Source organism: Dermacentor andersoni, chromosome 6 (genome assembly GCF_023375885.2).
Source record: "Dermacentor andersoni chromosome 6, qqDerAnde1_hic_scaffold, whole genome shotgun sequence".
Lineage (NCBI taxonomy): Eukaryota > Metazoa > Arthropoda > Arachnida > Ixodida > Ixodidae > Dermacentor > Dermacentor andersoni.
Genome location: NC_092819.1, coordinates 100,626,976 through 100,645,581, shown reverse-complemented (window position 1 = coordinate 100,645,581; position 18,606 = coordinate 100,626,976). Strand labels below are relative to the sequence as shown.

The 18,606-nt window shown below is 43.6% G+C and overlaps 1 protein-coding gene across 1 annotated transcript; it reads right to left on the bottom strand.

Annotated features, from left to right (window-relative positions):
* Positions 1–1,780: 1,780 nt before the first annotated feature.
* On the bottom strand, positions 1,781–6,265 carry LOC126522637 (uncharacterized). Its single transcript, XM_050171398.3, has 2 exons — positions 6,065–6,265; positions 1,781–4,870 (listed from the first exon to the last, which is right to left on the bottom strand). The coding sequence occupies exon 2, from the start codon at positions 4,861–4,863 to the stop codon at positions 4,201–4,203; it is 663 nt and encodes a 220-aa protein (XP_050027355.1). The 5' UTR covers positions 4,864–4,870; positions 6,065–6,265; the 3' UTR covers positions 1,781–4,200.
* Between the last annotated feature and the right edge of the window lie 12,341 nt (positions 6,266–18,606).

The following is an 18,606-nucleotide window of genomic DNA, read 5'->3' as shown; positions in this document are numbered from 1 at the left end:
CATAGCCGCAGTACAATCAACAGATGTCATGTTTGTACGAATACAACGCGGCGTGATACTTTTGACGGTTCAAAAGATCAGAACAAGATATTGCGATTACGCGAAGTCGCAACGCGCCACGCAAACACAAGTATTTTATCAAAACGTGGCACGCGATTTCTGACCGCGATGTGCCGCCGTGCGGGCGCGAATTGAGACGTTCCACCCACAGTGCTACACTAAAATGCTAATAGAAGTGCGAAGTGCACAGTGCTGCGTCTTGAACACACTTGCCATGCGGACACTTGCCCCGTAAAACTGCGTTTGGGCACATTGCACTTCGCAGGCGCGCGTCGCGGTAGTCGCTCGGGTCGCTTTGAGCCTTATCTATCCACTTGCATTTACCTATACGAGACACAAGTGTCCTCCCACTCGATAGTCAAGCCCATGACGCCACAAACGTGCAAGGCCAGGTCCCAGGAGCTTGGCTTCCCCACATTGCTTGCTTGTCCAGTGGCAGTGCTCACCGCACTCCGAAGCAGTGAATTGAATGAGACAGAGAAAGAGCAGGGCGTAATATTCAAAGCGTGGTCACGAATACAATGTGAAGTGCTTCCTCCGTACATTATCTACACGACATATTCGTGTCATGACTGTCAGTACACCATAAGTTAGGGTAAAATGACAAGTTAAATTTGCGCACACATGGCAGTGATAGCAAAAACTAGAAAATCCCATCATTAAAGATAACCATCACTATATGTGGATTGTAAGTAAGCGAGCGCTTTGATACCACCCATCTAACCAACATATTTTCACTCCCCCACAAGGGTGACTAAATTTTTCAAGATTTTGGAGGTTAAAGGTGGACAAAGAAACCACATTAAAGTGCACAAAGATTATTTCTCAATTTTAGCAAATTACTGAATTGGACCTGAGTGTTTGGTCTCATGCTCGCTAGAAAAGTCTGATATCTACAGAGCACTTCTGGAGGTAAAACTTCACAACCATGATGTGTAGTATGCCCAGTAGCTGCACAACAATCGGCAGTAGGCTTTCAGAATAGCATAAGGACTTTGACAATAATTAAGTCATCTTATGGAATTAGACAATGATAATCGAAGCCTACTTGATGTCGTATGTTTAGCCAATTATCACGGTTTCATCCCATTCAATGACCAATTTCAGTAAAACATTGCTAGGAGTCACTGCAATTCCAGGATTTGATGAATGTATGTGATGGCCAGCTTCATGTTACATTGCTTTATTTCTGTACGAGGTCAGAAACAAGTATGTGATGCTAAGTTGGCTGACTGCTGTATAAATATGTCATTGTATAAAGAACTATTAAAACTTAACATTTTATGCTCTATATAAGGAAACTTCCATATCACTCACAGTACATATCATTCAAGTTAGCAGCTAAAGCACATATCTTGCTTCGAATCAAGTAAACAGTGAAGCAAGAAAATTATGATCCTAGATCAACTCGAAACACAACATGAGCACTCGAAACACAACATCAAAACACAGGGCAATGACTCAGTGAAGAACAAAGGCCAAGCATGCATATAAAATGGCATGTTAATGAAAGACTAGGTTTGGGCTGTCTACAAAATGGTGAGGCATAAGCTGGTATAACTTGTTGACCATGCCAAAATGATCCCAACATATCACGCGCAAAACTTTGTAACTTCTCCAGACGAGGGCGGCGTTATGAGCTTATTGGTCGGTCATCATAGAATGGTATCGGGATAGCACAGCAAAACATGGGCACAAGAAACGAAGATGGGGACAAATGCCAACTATCAACAACAAAATTTATTTGTGGGATCGGACGTACTTATAGACCCCAAAAACCACATGCACAGCGATATTACCCTTAAGATACATAGACGACAGCATGAAAACAATCTAAAACCTGTACATCCAGAAAACACCAAGAAAACCTAAATGATACATTGCAAATGCGATCAGCTTTCATGGCATGTGCAAATAATCTCTCTCGCAGACAATAATAGTGACAGTTTCCCGATAGAACGGCCAGTGGCTGAGAGGATTTGCTCAGTTTGTTATTAATCTTGCACACTACTGCCTATCCCTCTCTATAATAGTGGTGTTATTTAGAAGAGTGCAACATGTACACATTCTGCAATGAAAAGCAAGAAAACCATCACCTGATACACTTTGTCCCTTATTTCTGTGGTCTCTTAAGCACTCATTGACGCATCTTCCAGTTTGGCCTATGTAGCACATGCCACCTGACAGCAGAATACGATAGACCGCCCCTACGATGCATGTGATGAACCGACATTTGTGATTCTTATCACACACCGTTCTTTTCTGTCCTCATTGGGTTAGTAGTCTTACACAAGGTACTTAGGCTACCTGCAGCTGAAAAAACAACCCACACATTACCTTGACTTCCTATCTTTTCAGGCTATGCGATATCTGGTATATGTATGCAATCACGGTGGTTCTCATGTTGACACAGCTGCTAGCTCTCGCATTCTCACGGGGGCATTCTCGAACGTTTCTGTTTGAGCAGCATTTCCACCACCACCACTAACACGTGGTTCAGATAACAAGCCTCCTTAAGACGCCCAGACTACTGTTGGAAACTGGTTTTCATTATTGGAATTAAATGGAAACAGTGCGACGCAGGACGAGCGAGTAAGGAGCACAGGACAGGTTTTCATTAGGTGTGGGTATTATTTTCTAAGGGTGTTTTTGAAACATACGTTACTTATGGCCGTTTTACCAACTTTGAACGGGCTGAATGGAATTGGAGAAGTGATTTGTTAGCTTGTGGGCCGTAAGCCCAGCAAGCCCTACTATGAGCAGAGATGAACTGAAGGTCAGGAATCCGAAGCTTATTGTCGACAGGCACTTCAAAAGTCACAACAAGAGCTCTCAAACGCTTGTGTCCATGTTTTGCTGCACTATCTAGATACCATTCCATGACTTCTCCAGAGGCTTCAGTTTGGATAACATGAATAGGTAGCAACTGATAAATTCTTCTAAAGAAACAACTGCAGTGAAATACTTATTTCCTCAAACCAGTTACACAAACTTTAAGTACAGTGTCCTGATTGCTGAAACAGCATCACAACAGCAATGCTGAAAATAATGAAAACAGGAATTTGGGCAACCAAGGAGAGTGCATTTACAGGCGATAATAGATGACTGGTGGGAGCATAAAAAAAGTTAAGAATGTAATGCAGATAAACTTCAGCAGCACAGGAGTAATATTTAGTAATGTTTCATCGTAATAAATAACCCAACTAGCCATTCCTATGGTATCAGGTCTGAAGTGACTACAGCATAGATTGCAACACATAAAACATTGTCCTTTCTTATGAATCAGTTGCTTAAAAATGGGGGCCATAACCAGAAGCTTGTGCTACATATGTCAAAAGCACTACCGAAGGCCTAACAGCGGCTTCTATGAGACATGAAACAGTTGCCATCAAAAATTCTATCTACAACAATGACGGCTGTGATTTAAATCTATCGAGACAACATTCTGGGATGTGTGAGGATGAAGTGACTAGATGAGGTTGTAGTGAACGTGTGACGAGAAACTTTCATCATGCTCCTAAGTAGTAACAACGAAGTGAAAGCCAGAAGAGCTGTTCAAGAATGCTCCTCACAGCAAAGGAGCTTAAATGATCAATGTGATCGACCCTTTCCCACACATCCACCTATTATCACACAGTCACACTCATTTGAGAATTACGAAGACAACATTCTTCCCGAGGATTCTACACTATATTATGCATGCAGAAAAAGATGCTGCTAGTCAATTGTGATGGTAAACTGATGTGTACGTAACAGTTTATACTAGCCATTGGGTCTCCTTAAGGGGAGCATATAAAGGCAATGATGAGGAGGTGTGACTACACAGGGCATAGTTTAAAATCTCTGCATGTTTCCGACGAAAATAACTTGATTTGGACGTAACTTTAAAAAAAATAATAAAAACACTTGTATTCAAAATATTCCTGCCCAGTAGTTCACCAAAAGGCAAGCTGCAATAGACAGCGTGCTCTAGTAGGCCCATGATTAAGATGACTATGTTTTTACATTCCGCAGGAATACTTCAAAACCACCTTGGGTATACATCAAAGACCATATCAACCCTTATAAGTATAATATGCATGAAGTGATATGCAACAAAAATCACGAAAGCAAGCGCTCTATCATATTTCACAGCAACAGCTAGTCACATTTTGGAGGCACCTCGCCTTTCCACCAAGAGTCGGGGAACATGTACTTGAGCACTTCGATACCATCGTGTGGGACATTCACCGTGGTTCCCAAGAATGCTGTCTCCTTAAGTGGAGGTGTCAGCAGAGACACTGGAAAGCAATGTAATGTGTCGCATGAATCGGGAGGCAGCAGTCTGTTTTTCCAGCCGACCCTACGCACCCGATGAACAATCTTGTCTTCTTCAAAGACGTAGAGGTACACCTCACAGGCGTTGCTTCCCTCTCTGAGTGTCGCCCTGTACAGCCCATTTGCCGAGTCGTAATAGGCGTTTACGCCGAATCGACGAAACGACTTCAGCAGTTGGCCTTCATCCAGGTCAGAGAGCTCTTCATTGCGGAGACAAAGCTCAACTTTGTTGGTCCAAGGCAATGGCTGCTGGTCCTTCAGTGCACCCCACAGGGCATAATAGCACAGGTAGCTCGACACCCCTTGGGCCGTGAGTGAGTCTAACACCTTGGGAAAAAGTGACAGGAGGCATGGCCCCGTGTCAGGTGTCCGGCCACAACCATTGGCTTCTTCCGACTTGAGGATGTAGTTCAGAGAGAGCAGCAGAATGCCTGCAACAACCAGGTATGCAAGGACTCTCTTTCGACGAAAGTGAGGCAGATTCATTTTCCACCTGCGTCAAAGCAATGAACAAAATGGCAGTGTAACAGGCATTGTGGTACTGAACACCCCTACACTGCACCGCGGGGAATGTTATCAGGAATGCCGTGGTGGAGGGCTCGTGATTATTTCTGCCCATCTGGGGTTCTTTAACGTGCACCCAATACACAAGCGTTTTTGGATTGCGTCCCCATCGAAATGCGGCAACAGCCACCGGGATCAAATCCGCGACCTGGAGCTAAACCGTGCGATACGACAGCCACTAAACCATCGCGGCGGGTTTACTAGAAGCACCGCGAGATCAAGAATAAACAAGGCGCATTACCTATTATGCATTTTTACCCATTCAGATGTAAAGGGTTCAGTCAGTTGCGGTAAGGCTGGATATTTAAGCAGAAGCAGATATGATGTGCTTGTGGTTGAGACTAATCTTGTCTTCATCAATCATTAGCTCTCAGTTTAGTAAACATATACATGCGCTACCTTTTGCTATAGCTTTTTACTGACCCACAATATAACCAGGTCAAATAGATGTAGTTAAGTTGCTGAAACGTGCAATGAACAGCGCAAATGATTACATGTTCGTACATTACATACTTCATTTTGTATATCAGTAACCGCGCTGCGCTAACAAGGCGTAGTTTGACACTGCCGCAACCAGGTGTTCGGCGAAAGCTATCGATCGTCAAAGTCTTCATAAACACAGTATTCAAAAAAAATTTCTGCCTTTCCCCCCTGCGTATTGAATAACGACGTGGAAACAACAAAAAAGAAAAAGCAAAAGCAACTAGACTGCAAAGGTGACGGTGAGTGATGCGACAGGCAACGACCGATAAACAATGACGGTAATTTCGTCATAAAAACACGCACATGAGCGCCGTCAAGCGCCGCAAGCCTGAATGCTAGAAGCCAGCTGTCAATATACAAGTTCTTGCTACTTCTGAAAGGTCAAGAGTTAACTTATGTTCTAACTTCCAGATGCGTCAACGACGTGGCATACATCGAAGGAACACGATAACAGGCCCGTTCTTACGATCCTCTTGACGGAACCGCACACTGATTTGATTAATGGCCTAGTAGATGACCAGCCTCGTTGACATCAGCAAACACAGTGAACGTTCATCTGCTACATGCGCGCGAAGGATGCTCATAAATCTCAGCCCCAGAAAGGAAAAGATGTTGCAGAGAAAATGCTGAAGCGACTTACCTGTTTAGAGTACGCGCACTCCTACCACACCGGATATGTTAGGGAAAGAAAACAGTTTTACAACGTCACGTCACATATTCACGCTATCAAAAACCAACGCCCGTTTACAAAACTAACTTCATTGCAGCCGTACGGAACGCAATATCGAGACAGGATGAGAATTACGCTGGTAAACAACATCTGCAATAGCTGCCATAGCGTGTTGTCGATCGCGATGTATCTGATGCACGTGATAGAGCCTGTTGTGAGCCTAACAAGAACACTCTACTAAGGCTTTAGATACCCTTTTGTATCCTCAAACGCATAATGCATAGTCTATAATGCCCCTATAGGATTAAACTCTTGAAGTATTGCTGTTAAACTACAAACTTGAGGCCTCCAAGATTACCACGCCCTTAACATCTCTGAGGCTATGTACGGTTATCAATAGTACAAAAAGCGAACACTTGTAGCGCGGTCGTGTGTTTCGTTTTCAGTTTCGGTTTCGTGCTGGCGAAGTGGTTGGGAAAGTTGGAAAGCCAATTTGAACACAGAATGCTTGTGCTATGAAGCTGAGTTAACAAAAGATAATGCCAAAAAGTGGTTGCAGCAAAAAGCAGAGTGAAGCATATATATATATATATATATATACTCCTCGGGAATGCAGGGATGGCACGTTGAGAAGGAGCTGCTGCGAACTGATGGTAAGGAAAATGGGTGTTTTCTTTATAGGGCTTCAGAAAGTTTATTTCATTTCATTAAATTTGCTCATTATTTTTGGCTACGAGTTCCTCCCGAATGCCCGATGCCATGGTTGAGTGGTTCACTTACCACTCATCCTTCGGAAGCCCATCTGGCAGCAACAACTTCCTCCGTACCTAACAATTAAACAATTAGGCCCTTTGCTTGGCGTTAGCGATCGCCGTTCCAACGAAATAAGTTATTGACAGTAGCGACAATTTTATGTGGCCAGTACCTTCTACATTGTACATGGTGTGTGTAGATGTGAACCATAAGCTTATTTCTTGGCCTGGATGTGGCAGGTCTGGATTCACTATGGTGTAGCAATATGGATGGTAAAAAGATAAAAAAAAAAACAACGCAATGATTATTGTATAACCTGACACTTGCATTATACACATAAGCTTGGACACTGCGGAATTTGTAGACTTATGTTATGTTGTCTCTATGGTACTTCCTTTATGACACTTTATTCGTGTTGCGAACAACGTAAAACAAACAAACAAACAAACAAACAAACAAACAAACAAATATTCGCGCGAGACCATTATTGCTGCGGTAACATTTAATAAAACGCAAGTTCTACAACTTTATTGAACCAAAACATTGGTAGTTACGTAGCAACACTCCATCTTTGTGTACCTTGTTTGAAACGCTTCCATCACGTATCTTGTCTACTCAAAAAATTAGGAAGGTAAAAAAAAACAGGCGTGATTATTACTGAATTTTAACAGCTATTTAGAAGCGCATACACTAATAAGAGGAAAACTGACATTTATAATATTATTATAATACTGTGATAAATAAGATAGTGGACTAGATACTGCGGAGCACGTATGCACTGTGGCGGGTCTTCTTTGTACTTCCGGTCTCTACCTCCTTCATCTTTTTCTCCCCATACCCCTTCCCCGTGTAGTGCTGTTGAGGTGTCCTCCTGTGAGAGACAGTTACGGCACTGCACTTATCTCTTCCATTTCTCTTTAAAAATCACTTCACAGACACACAGGCTGTCTCTGTAATTGCACAACCAGTGAAGCTCAAGAAGGTGAGAATTGTTCGGCCATGCAACTAAACAGGCTTTATGGACCCTCAGTTTCCACAAAAGTCCCAGTACTATAGGCCTGGCGACAGAAATTACGTATAGAGCTATGCATCAGGCCATCTGGCCAATACATCTTGTTGACTCAGAAGGGTTTGGGTGCGAGCTAGTTGGTACGGATCATTCATATTTAAAACAGCGCTAAAAACACGGACAAGGGAGGACACAGGACGAGCGCTGTCCTGGACAGCGCTCGTCCTGGACAGCGCTCGTCCTGGAGCGCTGTCCAGGACGATGTCGAGGACACAGGACAGCGCTCGTCCTGTGTCCTTCCTTGTCCGTGTTTTTTAGCGCTGTTTTAAATATGAAACATCTTGTTGTATACTACAGCGAGCACCTAAACCACAGCACACGGCTATTTTCAGCACCCGGCCCAGTTAGAAAGGCGTGTCAAGGCCCAGGAGGCGAACCCGTGACTTCATGCTTACTGCAGGAGCAGGCCGCATCTGCTCTGGTGCACCGTTGCTTCCTGAATTTCTATTTGGTGATTGGTTGTGCTCGCGCATCACTCAGAATTTAGCCCATGAAGGTAGCCCATCTGGTACGTAGCTAAGCAAACGGAAAGTGCGTTCCTGCGCGAGAATCGACGGTGATATGAAAAAAGCATGACACGTATTTTCTACCATGCATAGCTCTTCTCACGGAGCTTTCGGAGCACAGACTCCACGAAAAAAAAAAAAAAAAAGAGAGTCGTCGCAGCTGACGCCTTGACTGTGATTGATTGACTTGACTTGGCTGATTGACTTGACTGAAGTTGACTGTTATAGCCGCGAGAACATGCCACTTTACTCATGCTCTACGTGCTCCGTAAAATATTTACCGACCGAGATCTTACCACCGTCGATTTCCGCGCATTTGCCGGAGTGCGAGAATCGTGAAGAACTTAAAATTTCTTTGCTATTTTGCCAGTTATTCGGGAATTTAGGTGAGCAATATGTTTGTATAATGAACTACGAGGAAGACGCAGGTTTTAATGAGCATAAGGAGGAGAGGTCGGCTGGAAGAGCGTGTCTTTAGCCTCGTACACCTCACCAGGTTAGGTTAGAGTGGTAAAGACAAGGAAAGGATGGAAGTAGATGGTCCTAAGAATTCTCTGCCCCTTTCCATCCGAGATGAATGCATTAGCTGTGATAAAATGTTTTTTTTCCCCTGCTTTTATGAGGAGTGCCGAGAACTTTTGCAGCCGGCTGTGCTCTTGCAATGTTACCTCTAAAGCCTGTTTCATATAATGCGATTTTCATCGTACCGGAAGTGCAATTACGGTCGCATGCGACGGCAATCGCAATTGGCATAGGCTGTGCCCAAAAGACAGAGGCAAAGTTGCTAATGAGTTTGTAGTTACACGTATTGCTGCACAAACTCGTAACCATATCCCGTCATTGATTACTGCCCCTATAAAACGAGCACCATGCAACTTGCAAGATATACAAAGACAGCATGACTGCATATCTGAATCTTCTTTTTGTTAGATTGTGAGATGCAGTTGCTTACCGTTTTATTCCACGGTGTGATTTAAGGGCACGTGAGTGCAGACTCCCCAAATTTCTACTCAGCCAGGCTCACATGAACTCAGCCGCAGGGGTCGGTCCAAGCATTAGAGAACTGGCGTTTCAGTGAGTTCACCGAGCAATGTACACATTGCATGACATTAAAGTTGTGAGCTGTGCAGTACATAAGCAAACATTGTATAAGAGTCCGTGTTGCGTCGGATGAAAATAAAGACAATTGTACACATTGCAGTTGGTTTTATAGAATTTAATTGGCCGTTGCATGCAAGCTTCGCCTCATGTCGATTCTAATAAATGCATTGGATCTGCATCTTATTTTTGCCGATGCTGCTGGCTACCTCGGCCATTACTGGGTGGCCACATTTTGTACATTTCAACACAAAGTTGAATAAATGACAGTGGTGCAATATGTATGTATGTATGTATGTATGTATGTATGTATGTATGTATGTATGTATGTATGTATGTATGTATGTATGTATGTATGTACGTACGTACGTACGTACGTACGTACGTATGTATGTATGTATGTATGTATGTATGTATGTATGTATGTATGTATGTATGTATGTATGTATGTATGTATGTATGTATGTACATGTATGTATAAACGTACACCACTGCAAGTAAAAACAGTTAAGACATGATACAAACACATACGGACAATAAGATGTGCACGAAGCCTAAATACATGTATAGACGGATTCGCACTTTGATCGAGAAGTATACACACATCATTTCTTCAGAAGCTGACGCTAAGCATGGGTAGCGCGAGTGTCTCTCTGCGCTGAAATGACGACCTCGCAGCAGCCGAATTCCGATAGCTGTATGGGCTTGTTGGTAGGTCATCTTGGCATTTGTTAGCGCAGGCAGAAAGGCACGGACATAGAAAATACACGAGACAGCACACAGCGTTGAACTACCAGCTGGAACAGCTGTTTACGTCCTCCAGGTCTCCTTGCACTGAACTTCAAGAACCGCTCTTGCGCACTACAAAACAAATTTTAACGTCGAAGTGTTTTTTAAATTACAAAACACGCGCATTGTTTGCGCGTATTAAATACTGGTCAATAATATCGTAATGCAGAGGGGTTTCTTTCATCACATTTGAAAAATTATGCGGCGCATGCCACGGATTCTGGCAGCATGCAGCACTGGGCGGCGCACCAGCCGCATTGTTGAAATCGCAATCGTGTGAAATGAGCCCTCTAAATATCGCCTTGCGACGCGTGCGACTGGACCGATTTATTTCGCTCCAGTAGCAGCATGTGAAACAGCCTTAAAGCAGGAAGAGTATACAACGCACATCACCCTTCGGCGCAAACGAAATCACCTGACACTGTGATAACCACACTCTTATCTCTTCAGAATTATTTCACTTTCAAGGATGCACAACGTTCGTCTGCATCTGTCCCATAATGCATGTCGGAGACAGGCGCTTAACAGAGTGCCGGAGATATAACGGGACGATTTCAGTCAGTGGCGCAGACAACGGGAAAGGAGGAGGGCAGATCGGGCCGGTCGGTCGCCCTCTGCCCCTTCCCGCTCCCCTTCGAAATTTTTTGTTTATGAGGAGACCTGGCATAAAACGACATGTGACATCATTCATATGTACTGTCCCCCCCTCACCCCATCCGCCATCTCTCTGCCAATTGAGTGATTCCCCCTTTCCTCTCCCTTCCTAAAAAATTCTTGGCTACGCTGAATGGATGTATGGATATTAAGAGCATCCCCTTTGGAACGGGGCGGTGGGTTGCGCCACTAAGCTCTTATTTTACTGCCTAATGTCCTACCTATGTTAAAAAAGTAATTGAAAAAAAAAAAGCACGATGAATTTACATAACCAATGTTTCTGAACCCCTCTTGTGAACTTTCTGTTTGTACGCCTCCGTTGTTTGTCATTTCCCTACTTTTCTTCCACCGACCTTCCAATCGCCTTTTACTAATCTCTATTGCGGACGCGTTTACTTTCCCCCTGCTCTCGCTAAACCCAAGGACTTCAAGGAGGCCAGGGATTCCTAGATCCCCCACTGGGCAGATATCTCCACATTCTAATAAAACATGCTCCGTCGTTTCCCTAGCTTTGCCACATCAAGCACATGATTCTTCTTCCTTCTTATATCTCGCTTTATAAGTGAGTGTTCTAAGGCGTCCTGATCTCGGTTCGAAAAGTAATGAGCTTCCCTTTGAGTTATCATAAGTCGTTTCTTTCCTGATTTCGTTTTTTCCTCTTAAGTAGTTACTCATGGCAGGTTTCTTTTCCATTGCCGCCACCAATGAGATTATCTCAGCCTCTCTGACTTTGCACTTGGCGTTCTTTGTTGCTGTGTTGCCCACCCTACAGGCCGCATACTTGCTGGTAAGCTTCCTAGTTCTTTTACTCCACTGTGAATCACATTTACTGTCTTCCATATTCCGCAGTCGTTCTTCATAATTATTTTACTGTGAGCTTCCCCCACTTCAAAACTTGTCCAGCCCATGTCGCCCTGCACAGCTTCATTTGTAGTCTTTCCGTGAGCGCCTAATTTGACTGACATTTGGTTGCCGTCGAGTCCTGATTGTACCCCTTATTTCAAGCAAACAACCGCATTTCCAAATGTAAGTCCTGGAACCATTACACCATTCCACATACCCCGGAGCACCTCGTACCTATTGTATCCTCATAGGGCTCTGTGTTTCATTATGGTCGCATTTCTCTTTCCCTTTATTGTTATTGTTTTTCCTGTGTTTCCATATATATATTCTCTTCGTTTATCCATATACCAAGATATTTATATTTCTTTACGCGAGGCATTTCCTCGTCCTGTATTGTCACTGTCTGTTGGCTGTTTTCATCATAACACCTGATTTCTAACGCTAAATTTCAGACCTAACTTATCCCCCTGTCCACGGATATTAGCCAGACACTGCATATCGCTCTGCTTGTTAGCTAGCAACACAATGTCGTCGGCATAAAACAAACCTGAAAGCTGCTGATCTACTGCTGCAGCCGCCTGTTTGTATGAGAAATTAAACCCGATATTACTTCCTCCTAGCGCCCTTTCCATCCTGACCATGTACATCGTAAATAGAAGTGGGAATTAAGGGCCCCCCTGCCTCTGTCCCTTGCTGATATCAACTTTCTCCTCGCTCCTCATTCCTTCCTATTCAAATGGTATTTTCTAGGTAAAACTCTCTCAAAAGCTGTACACAGTTGCCGCCTAAGCCTTCACTTTCCAGAATATCCCATGAAATGTTGCGGTCTTCGTTGTCATACGCGCCTATAATGTCTAAAAAGGCCACATATAACGGTCTCCTTTCTACTCTTGATATTTCAATACACTGAGTAAGGACAAATAAGTTATCATCCAAACGCCTATCTATTCTGAAGCCATTATGAACTTCTCCCAAAATGCCATTATTCTGTTCCCATGCTTGCAACTTTAACTTAATTGCCTGCATTGCTAACGTGCATATAACCGATGTAATTGTCAAGAGTCTATACGAGTGAATTCTATCTTTCTCCCCCTTACCTTTATAAATTAAATTCATTATACTGTGTGGCCAACTGTCTGGTATTCGTCTATCTTTTACGCTTTTTTCTGCGGCTTTAAGCCAAGCTTCCTTACTTTTTGGTCCTAGTTCATTAATTAGCGTAACAGGAACCTCATCTAGCCCTGTGGGTGTGCGCTTGGCAATTTTCTCTTCGGCTTTCTTCCAGCGGAAATTTGTCAGCACTAGCTCCTTCGCCATCTGGTTCTATTTCATGCCCCTCTTTTCCTCAACTACAACCTCGTAATTGCCTTGGAAAGATTCCGCTGTTATTTTTCGGATGCAATTTAATGCCGCGTCCCCTTCCAGTTTCTTTCCATCTTCGTCTATGATATGCTTTTGTAGTGTTCCAGACTTCCTGCCTAATAATTTCATGTAGTTCCACAATATTATAGGTGCGGTCTTCTTTTCTTTCACGTATTTCTGACAATCAACCTTTTATCTTTGCTTGCACCACTATTTGAATCATAGATTTTTTCTCCCGGTATTTTTCCCATTTTCTGGCTATTTCATCCTGCGGCAACTGCACTTTTTTGCCTACCTATGCTCTCGGGATGTTTTCTGTCGTTCGGCGATCGCTTCTCGTATCTCCCTGTTCCACCAGCTTTTCGATTTTTTTTATTTGCCTTTCCAACGAACACGTGGCTTCCGTATTTCTGTCGTTATTAGACTTAAATCACTATATTCCCACTCTTTGCTTGGTCATTTGCCAAGTTCTTCCTCGACTCTTGTGACTATATTTCTTATTTGTTCAGTGTTCAAATTTGGACTGGCCATTTTGAACTCCTTGCTCTTTATAGTAACTGCACACACAAATTTCAAAATGATGCGCTTATGGTCACTCCCTATGCTGCTAAACCCTTCCTCATCGATGGCCATTTCTCTCAAGTTATAATGAATTCCTTCTGTCATCAGACAGTAATCGATGGTCGATTGCTGGATTCCCACTTCCCATGTGGTCTGCCCGTCACATTTAGGCTCTGTATTCACGATAACGAGGTTATGTTGCTCACAAAGATCCAGTATTGACTTCCTGTCGTTGTCGGTATAGCCATCTAGATCCTGTATGTGGGCATTCATGTCACCGAATAGGACCATTTCGGCATCATTCCCGAAACCTTTAATATCAGCACTTAGGCATTCTACTGACTCTTGATTCTTCTCTGTGCAATTATTTCCGGTCCACATATACGTTACGCCCAGTCAAGTTTTCTTTCCACTCATTGTGCCTGATAACAAAATATGCCCTGGGTCGTAACTAGCGCAACGCCCAACAGTAGCGGCAGTCGCCGAAAGCTCAAAGCAAAGTCGCAGTCATCACGTGGAAAGCGATTAGGACCTAGCACCATACACCAGCAACTCTTCCATTAACTATATGATACTGCCTGCCAATATAAGGACCATCGCTTGCACGTTACCGTCGTTGGTGCAGACGCCTCGTAAACTTAATGGGCGGGAAGGGAACAACGTATCAGCAATCTTTCGCTGCTCTTTCACCGACCAGCTTAATAAATGCGCCGGTGTTTCGCCCCTTTGCCACTATACATGCTCGGTGTAATGTAGCATGGTAATGGCGACGCTTGAGTGTCTCTAACGTTTCCATTTGGCTAATTTACAGTTCTTTCCGGTTGCATCTTCCTTTGCTTAATTGACTACGTCGTTAGGGGAGGACTCCAAATGAGGCCTGCATATCTCACATCTCGGAGAAGCAAGGCTACAAGAAAGGAAAACGCAAGAAACTTGTACGCTGATAAGCGATCAACTACGCAGAAAGAAAGAAAGAAAGAAAGAAAGAAAAGGAAAGACAGGGGGAAGAAGGCCTCACATACCGTCTTGAGCAATACATTTTTCGTTGCGTTGATTTATTTCGTACAGACAAGAACGCCCATGCAAGTACGTGATGGGAAGATGAAAACATGCAGGGAAAGAAATGCAGCGCAGAGACGCAGTTGATTCGCGAGAGGGGAAAACCGAATGAGGATATGACAAACGTGAGAGGGATCACAGAATTCGCCATTAGGCACCACTTGCGATTTGTGAATTCGAACCTGGCATCTCAAAGTGCGCCAAGTAGCTGTGCCTTTCAATATGCAGTTATCTGAAGTACTACTTCTTGCAACGTGCTGCTAAATGCAATAGGGATGTTCCACTTCTTTATTGTTGTTCAAATGCTGGGGGGATGAGCCAGCAGGGTAGCGTATGGTCGCATGCTTAACATGTAGTTAAGTAACCTTCCTTTCTTTGCAATAAAGGGGGTAAATATAAAGTCAACTTGGGGACAATCAGGATCTGTTTGTAGTTATTCAAAACCGTGGAAGCTCCACACATGACGACTGAATTGAAATGTATGCAACTCGTCTAGTCTTAAGCAGGGTTCAGTATACATCATATTTTTTTCACAGTGAATTACATGTAATTATTTACCTGTAATTTACTACCATTATTCGTAGTTTAGGAATTTAGAGATTAGCTTTTCTTAGTCGATAACGCTCACTGTAATTTGATTACTTATTCTTCAATGATCATTTACATGTAGCAGTTACTTTACTGCCGAAACAAGCTTTAACAGAGGACGCAGCTTCGAGCGCATGAATTTGGCGGGAAGCCCAGAGGAACGCCCGTGGTCGTACAGTGTGGCGGCCTCGTGGACTTGCAGTCAGCCTCCTGCCGCTATGCGCCGCAAACACCTGAGCGTGGCCGGCATGCAGTTTTGCACACTTATATCGTAAGCGATTTTTAGCGGCATCCATAGGCACTGAGAACTGCTGCTGCTGATTTTTCTTCTTCGCCTAACATAGTCCATGAGTTCTCCAACACAAGTTTTTTTGACCATCAAACGGACATGTTCCAGTCTGTCTGATACGTGACTCGCATAGCCATAATTTTGCGATTTTAACACACGAACAATATTTTTATTGCTGAATTATTTATAGTTCTGTTTTCAAATTACACTACAGATTTGTTCACCTTGCCGAGAAAAAAAACAGCTTCTGCTGGCGTGCCTTACAATTCCTCGGTTTATAACATGCAAATGCCTTACGAGTGAAGGGCAGTAGCTCTACCAGATGACAGCCAACAAATCATGCCGGCGCTGCTATGGCTCCAATCAGGCACGTACCCAAGGGGGGGCCCGGGGGGGCCCGCCCCCCCCCCCCCCCCCCCCCCCCCCCGAAATCAAGTGGCCACCACTCCTCACACATTCCTAAAGCGCCGCCAGATCAATGTTGAGACTTGGCAGCTGTTCATCGGTCAGCATTATGCTGCCTTTTTCACTCCTTTTAGATGGCGGTAGTTATCGGCATCTCTTGTAATGTGAAGGACGGTTTTCTCATAGATTCCGCACCCGCGCGATTAACTCGAGATGCGTTCAGTTGTCACCATCTATTCAACCGTCACGCGCATAGCTGTTGCTTTTGTTAGTTCAACCTTCTTTGTTTAGGCTGATCCTGGGACCAGGAGAGGGATGCGGCTGTTACTCAGCTGGTCTGTACTCTCATGGAACGAGTTGCGGCCGGAGAAAACGCCAGTTGCGTTTAACTTATCCCTTTGCTTCATTACTTCCTTGAGTTACGGCTCGCCGCGACGCTGGCAGATGCGCCGTAAGCGCTGCCCGGAACCATATACACGTGATATGGGTTAGATAAGGTGGGAAATAAAATAATGTGAAAGAGCGTCCATCATGAAACCCTGCAATAACCCTTAAACCCATAAGCAAGATGACTGTCGCCCGTTACCTCGTCTGTTTTCCCCTAATTGTATAGCACTTTTCGTGCGAAATCGGCAACCGGAAACAAAAATCGCAGGAAGTTGAGAAATTAAGCGATCTACTAAGGGAGAGAGCCAAGGCAACAACCAAACTGCGAACAAAAGCGAATAATAAAAATGTTAACCGTTGTTTATGAGAATATTTATGGATCAACATCTTTTTATTTAAAAAGGAAATAGAGAAAACGCCGCCGGAAGTGGAGAACAATTGCTTGTTTTGAATGACGCTTCTACAGTTATCGGTCGAACCGCCTCACATAGCCGCTTCTCTGCTGTGCTTATGTGGGTGTTTTTCTAACCTTTCGCGGTGAGCGCAGTACGTCTAGAGTCGCAGAGTCCTGCGCTCTACGCGGTTGTATGGGACTGGCGGCCGCACAGCGTTACGCAATTCGCGGAACTGTCAAGACTGATCAACAAGACGAAAATAACTGATATTCGAAACTATAACATGAGAAAGACTGAAGAAGCCGTAAAAAATGAACGCAGCCTGAAATCAGTAAAAAAGAAACCTGGCATAGGACAAACCATGATGTATGCACTAAAAGATAAGAAGGATAATATCATCAGCAATCTCGAAGATATAGTAAAAGCAGCGGAAAAATTCTAAGCTGACCTGTAGACAGTACCCAGAGGAGTCACGATATCTCACTTAGACACAGTAATGAACAGGATACAGAAACTCTCCTATAACTAGCGATGAGGTCAGAAGGGCCCTGCAAGACATGAAACGATGAAGAGCGGGAGGAGAAGGTGGAATAACAGTCGATTTAATCAAAGATGGAGGAGACATAATGCTTGGAAAACTGGCGGCTCTTTATACGAAGTGTCTATCGACTGCAAGGGTCCCAGAAAACTGGAAGAATGCAGACATTCTATTAATCTACAAAAAAGGAGACGTTAAAGAATTGAAAAATTATGGGACCATTAGCTTGCTCCCTGTATTATATAAAATATTTACCAAAATAATCTCCAATAGAATAAGGGCAACACTGGATTTTGTCAACCAAGGGAACAGGCTGGCTTCAGGAAGAGATACTTTACAATGGATCACATCCATGTCATCAATCAGGTTATCGCGAAATCTGCAGAGTACAATAAGCCTCTCTATGTGGCTTATATAGATTACGAAAAGGCATTTGATTCAGTAGAGATACCAGCAGTCGTAGAGGCACTACGTAATCAAGGAGTACAGAACGCTTACGTAAAAAGCTTGGAAAATATTGCTACAGGCGTGTGGTATTTGTTTGTTTGAACGAGGCGCGTAAGCGCCATCACCCCAGAAAAGAGGAGGAAGAACGAACTGGGCTCGCGCTGTGAATCTAACCGGTCAGCGCTACAACCGTTATTTTAAATATAATCTGTAAATAGTTTCTCGTCTTACTGACTCGTCCTTCGCGTAAGAATATCTACAGAGGTTATACAGCTACCTTAATTCTACACAAGAAAAGCAGGGAGATACCTATAGAGAAAGGGGTCAGATAGGGAGACACAATTTCTCCAAAGCTATTCACTGCGTGCTTAGAATTCAAGCTATTAAACTGGGAAGGCTTAGGAGTGAAGATCGACGGCAAATATCTCAGCAACCTTCGGTTTGCCGATGACATTGTTCTATTCAACAACAATGCAGACGAGTTACAACAAATGATTGGCAACCTTAACAAAGAGAGTGTAAGAGTGGGGTTGAATATTAATATGCAGAAGATTAAGATAATGATAAATAGCCGGGCAAAGGAACAAGAAATCAGGATCGCCAGTCGGCCACTAGAGACTGTGAAGGAGTACGTTTACCTATGTCAATTAATCACAGGGAACCCTGATCATGAGAAGGAAATTCACAGAAGAATAGAAATAGGTTGGATCGCATACGGCAGACATTGCCAGCTCCTGACTGGAAGCTTACCATTATTATTGAAAAGTAA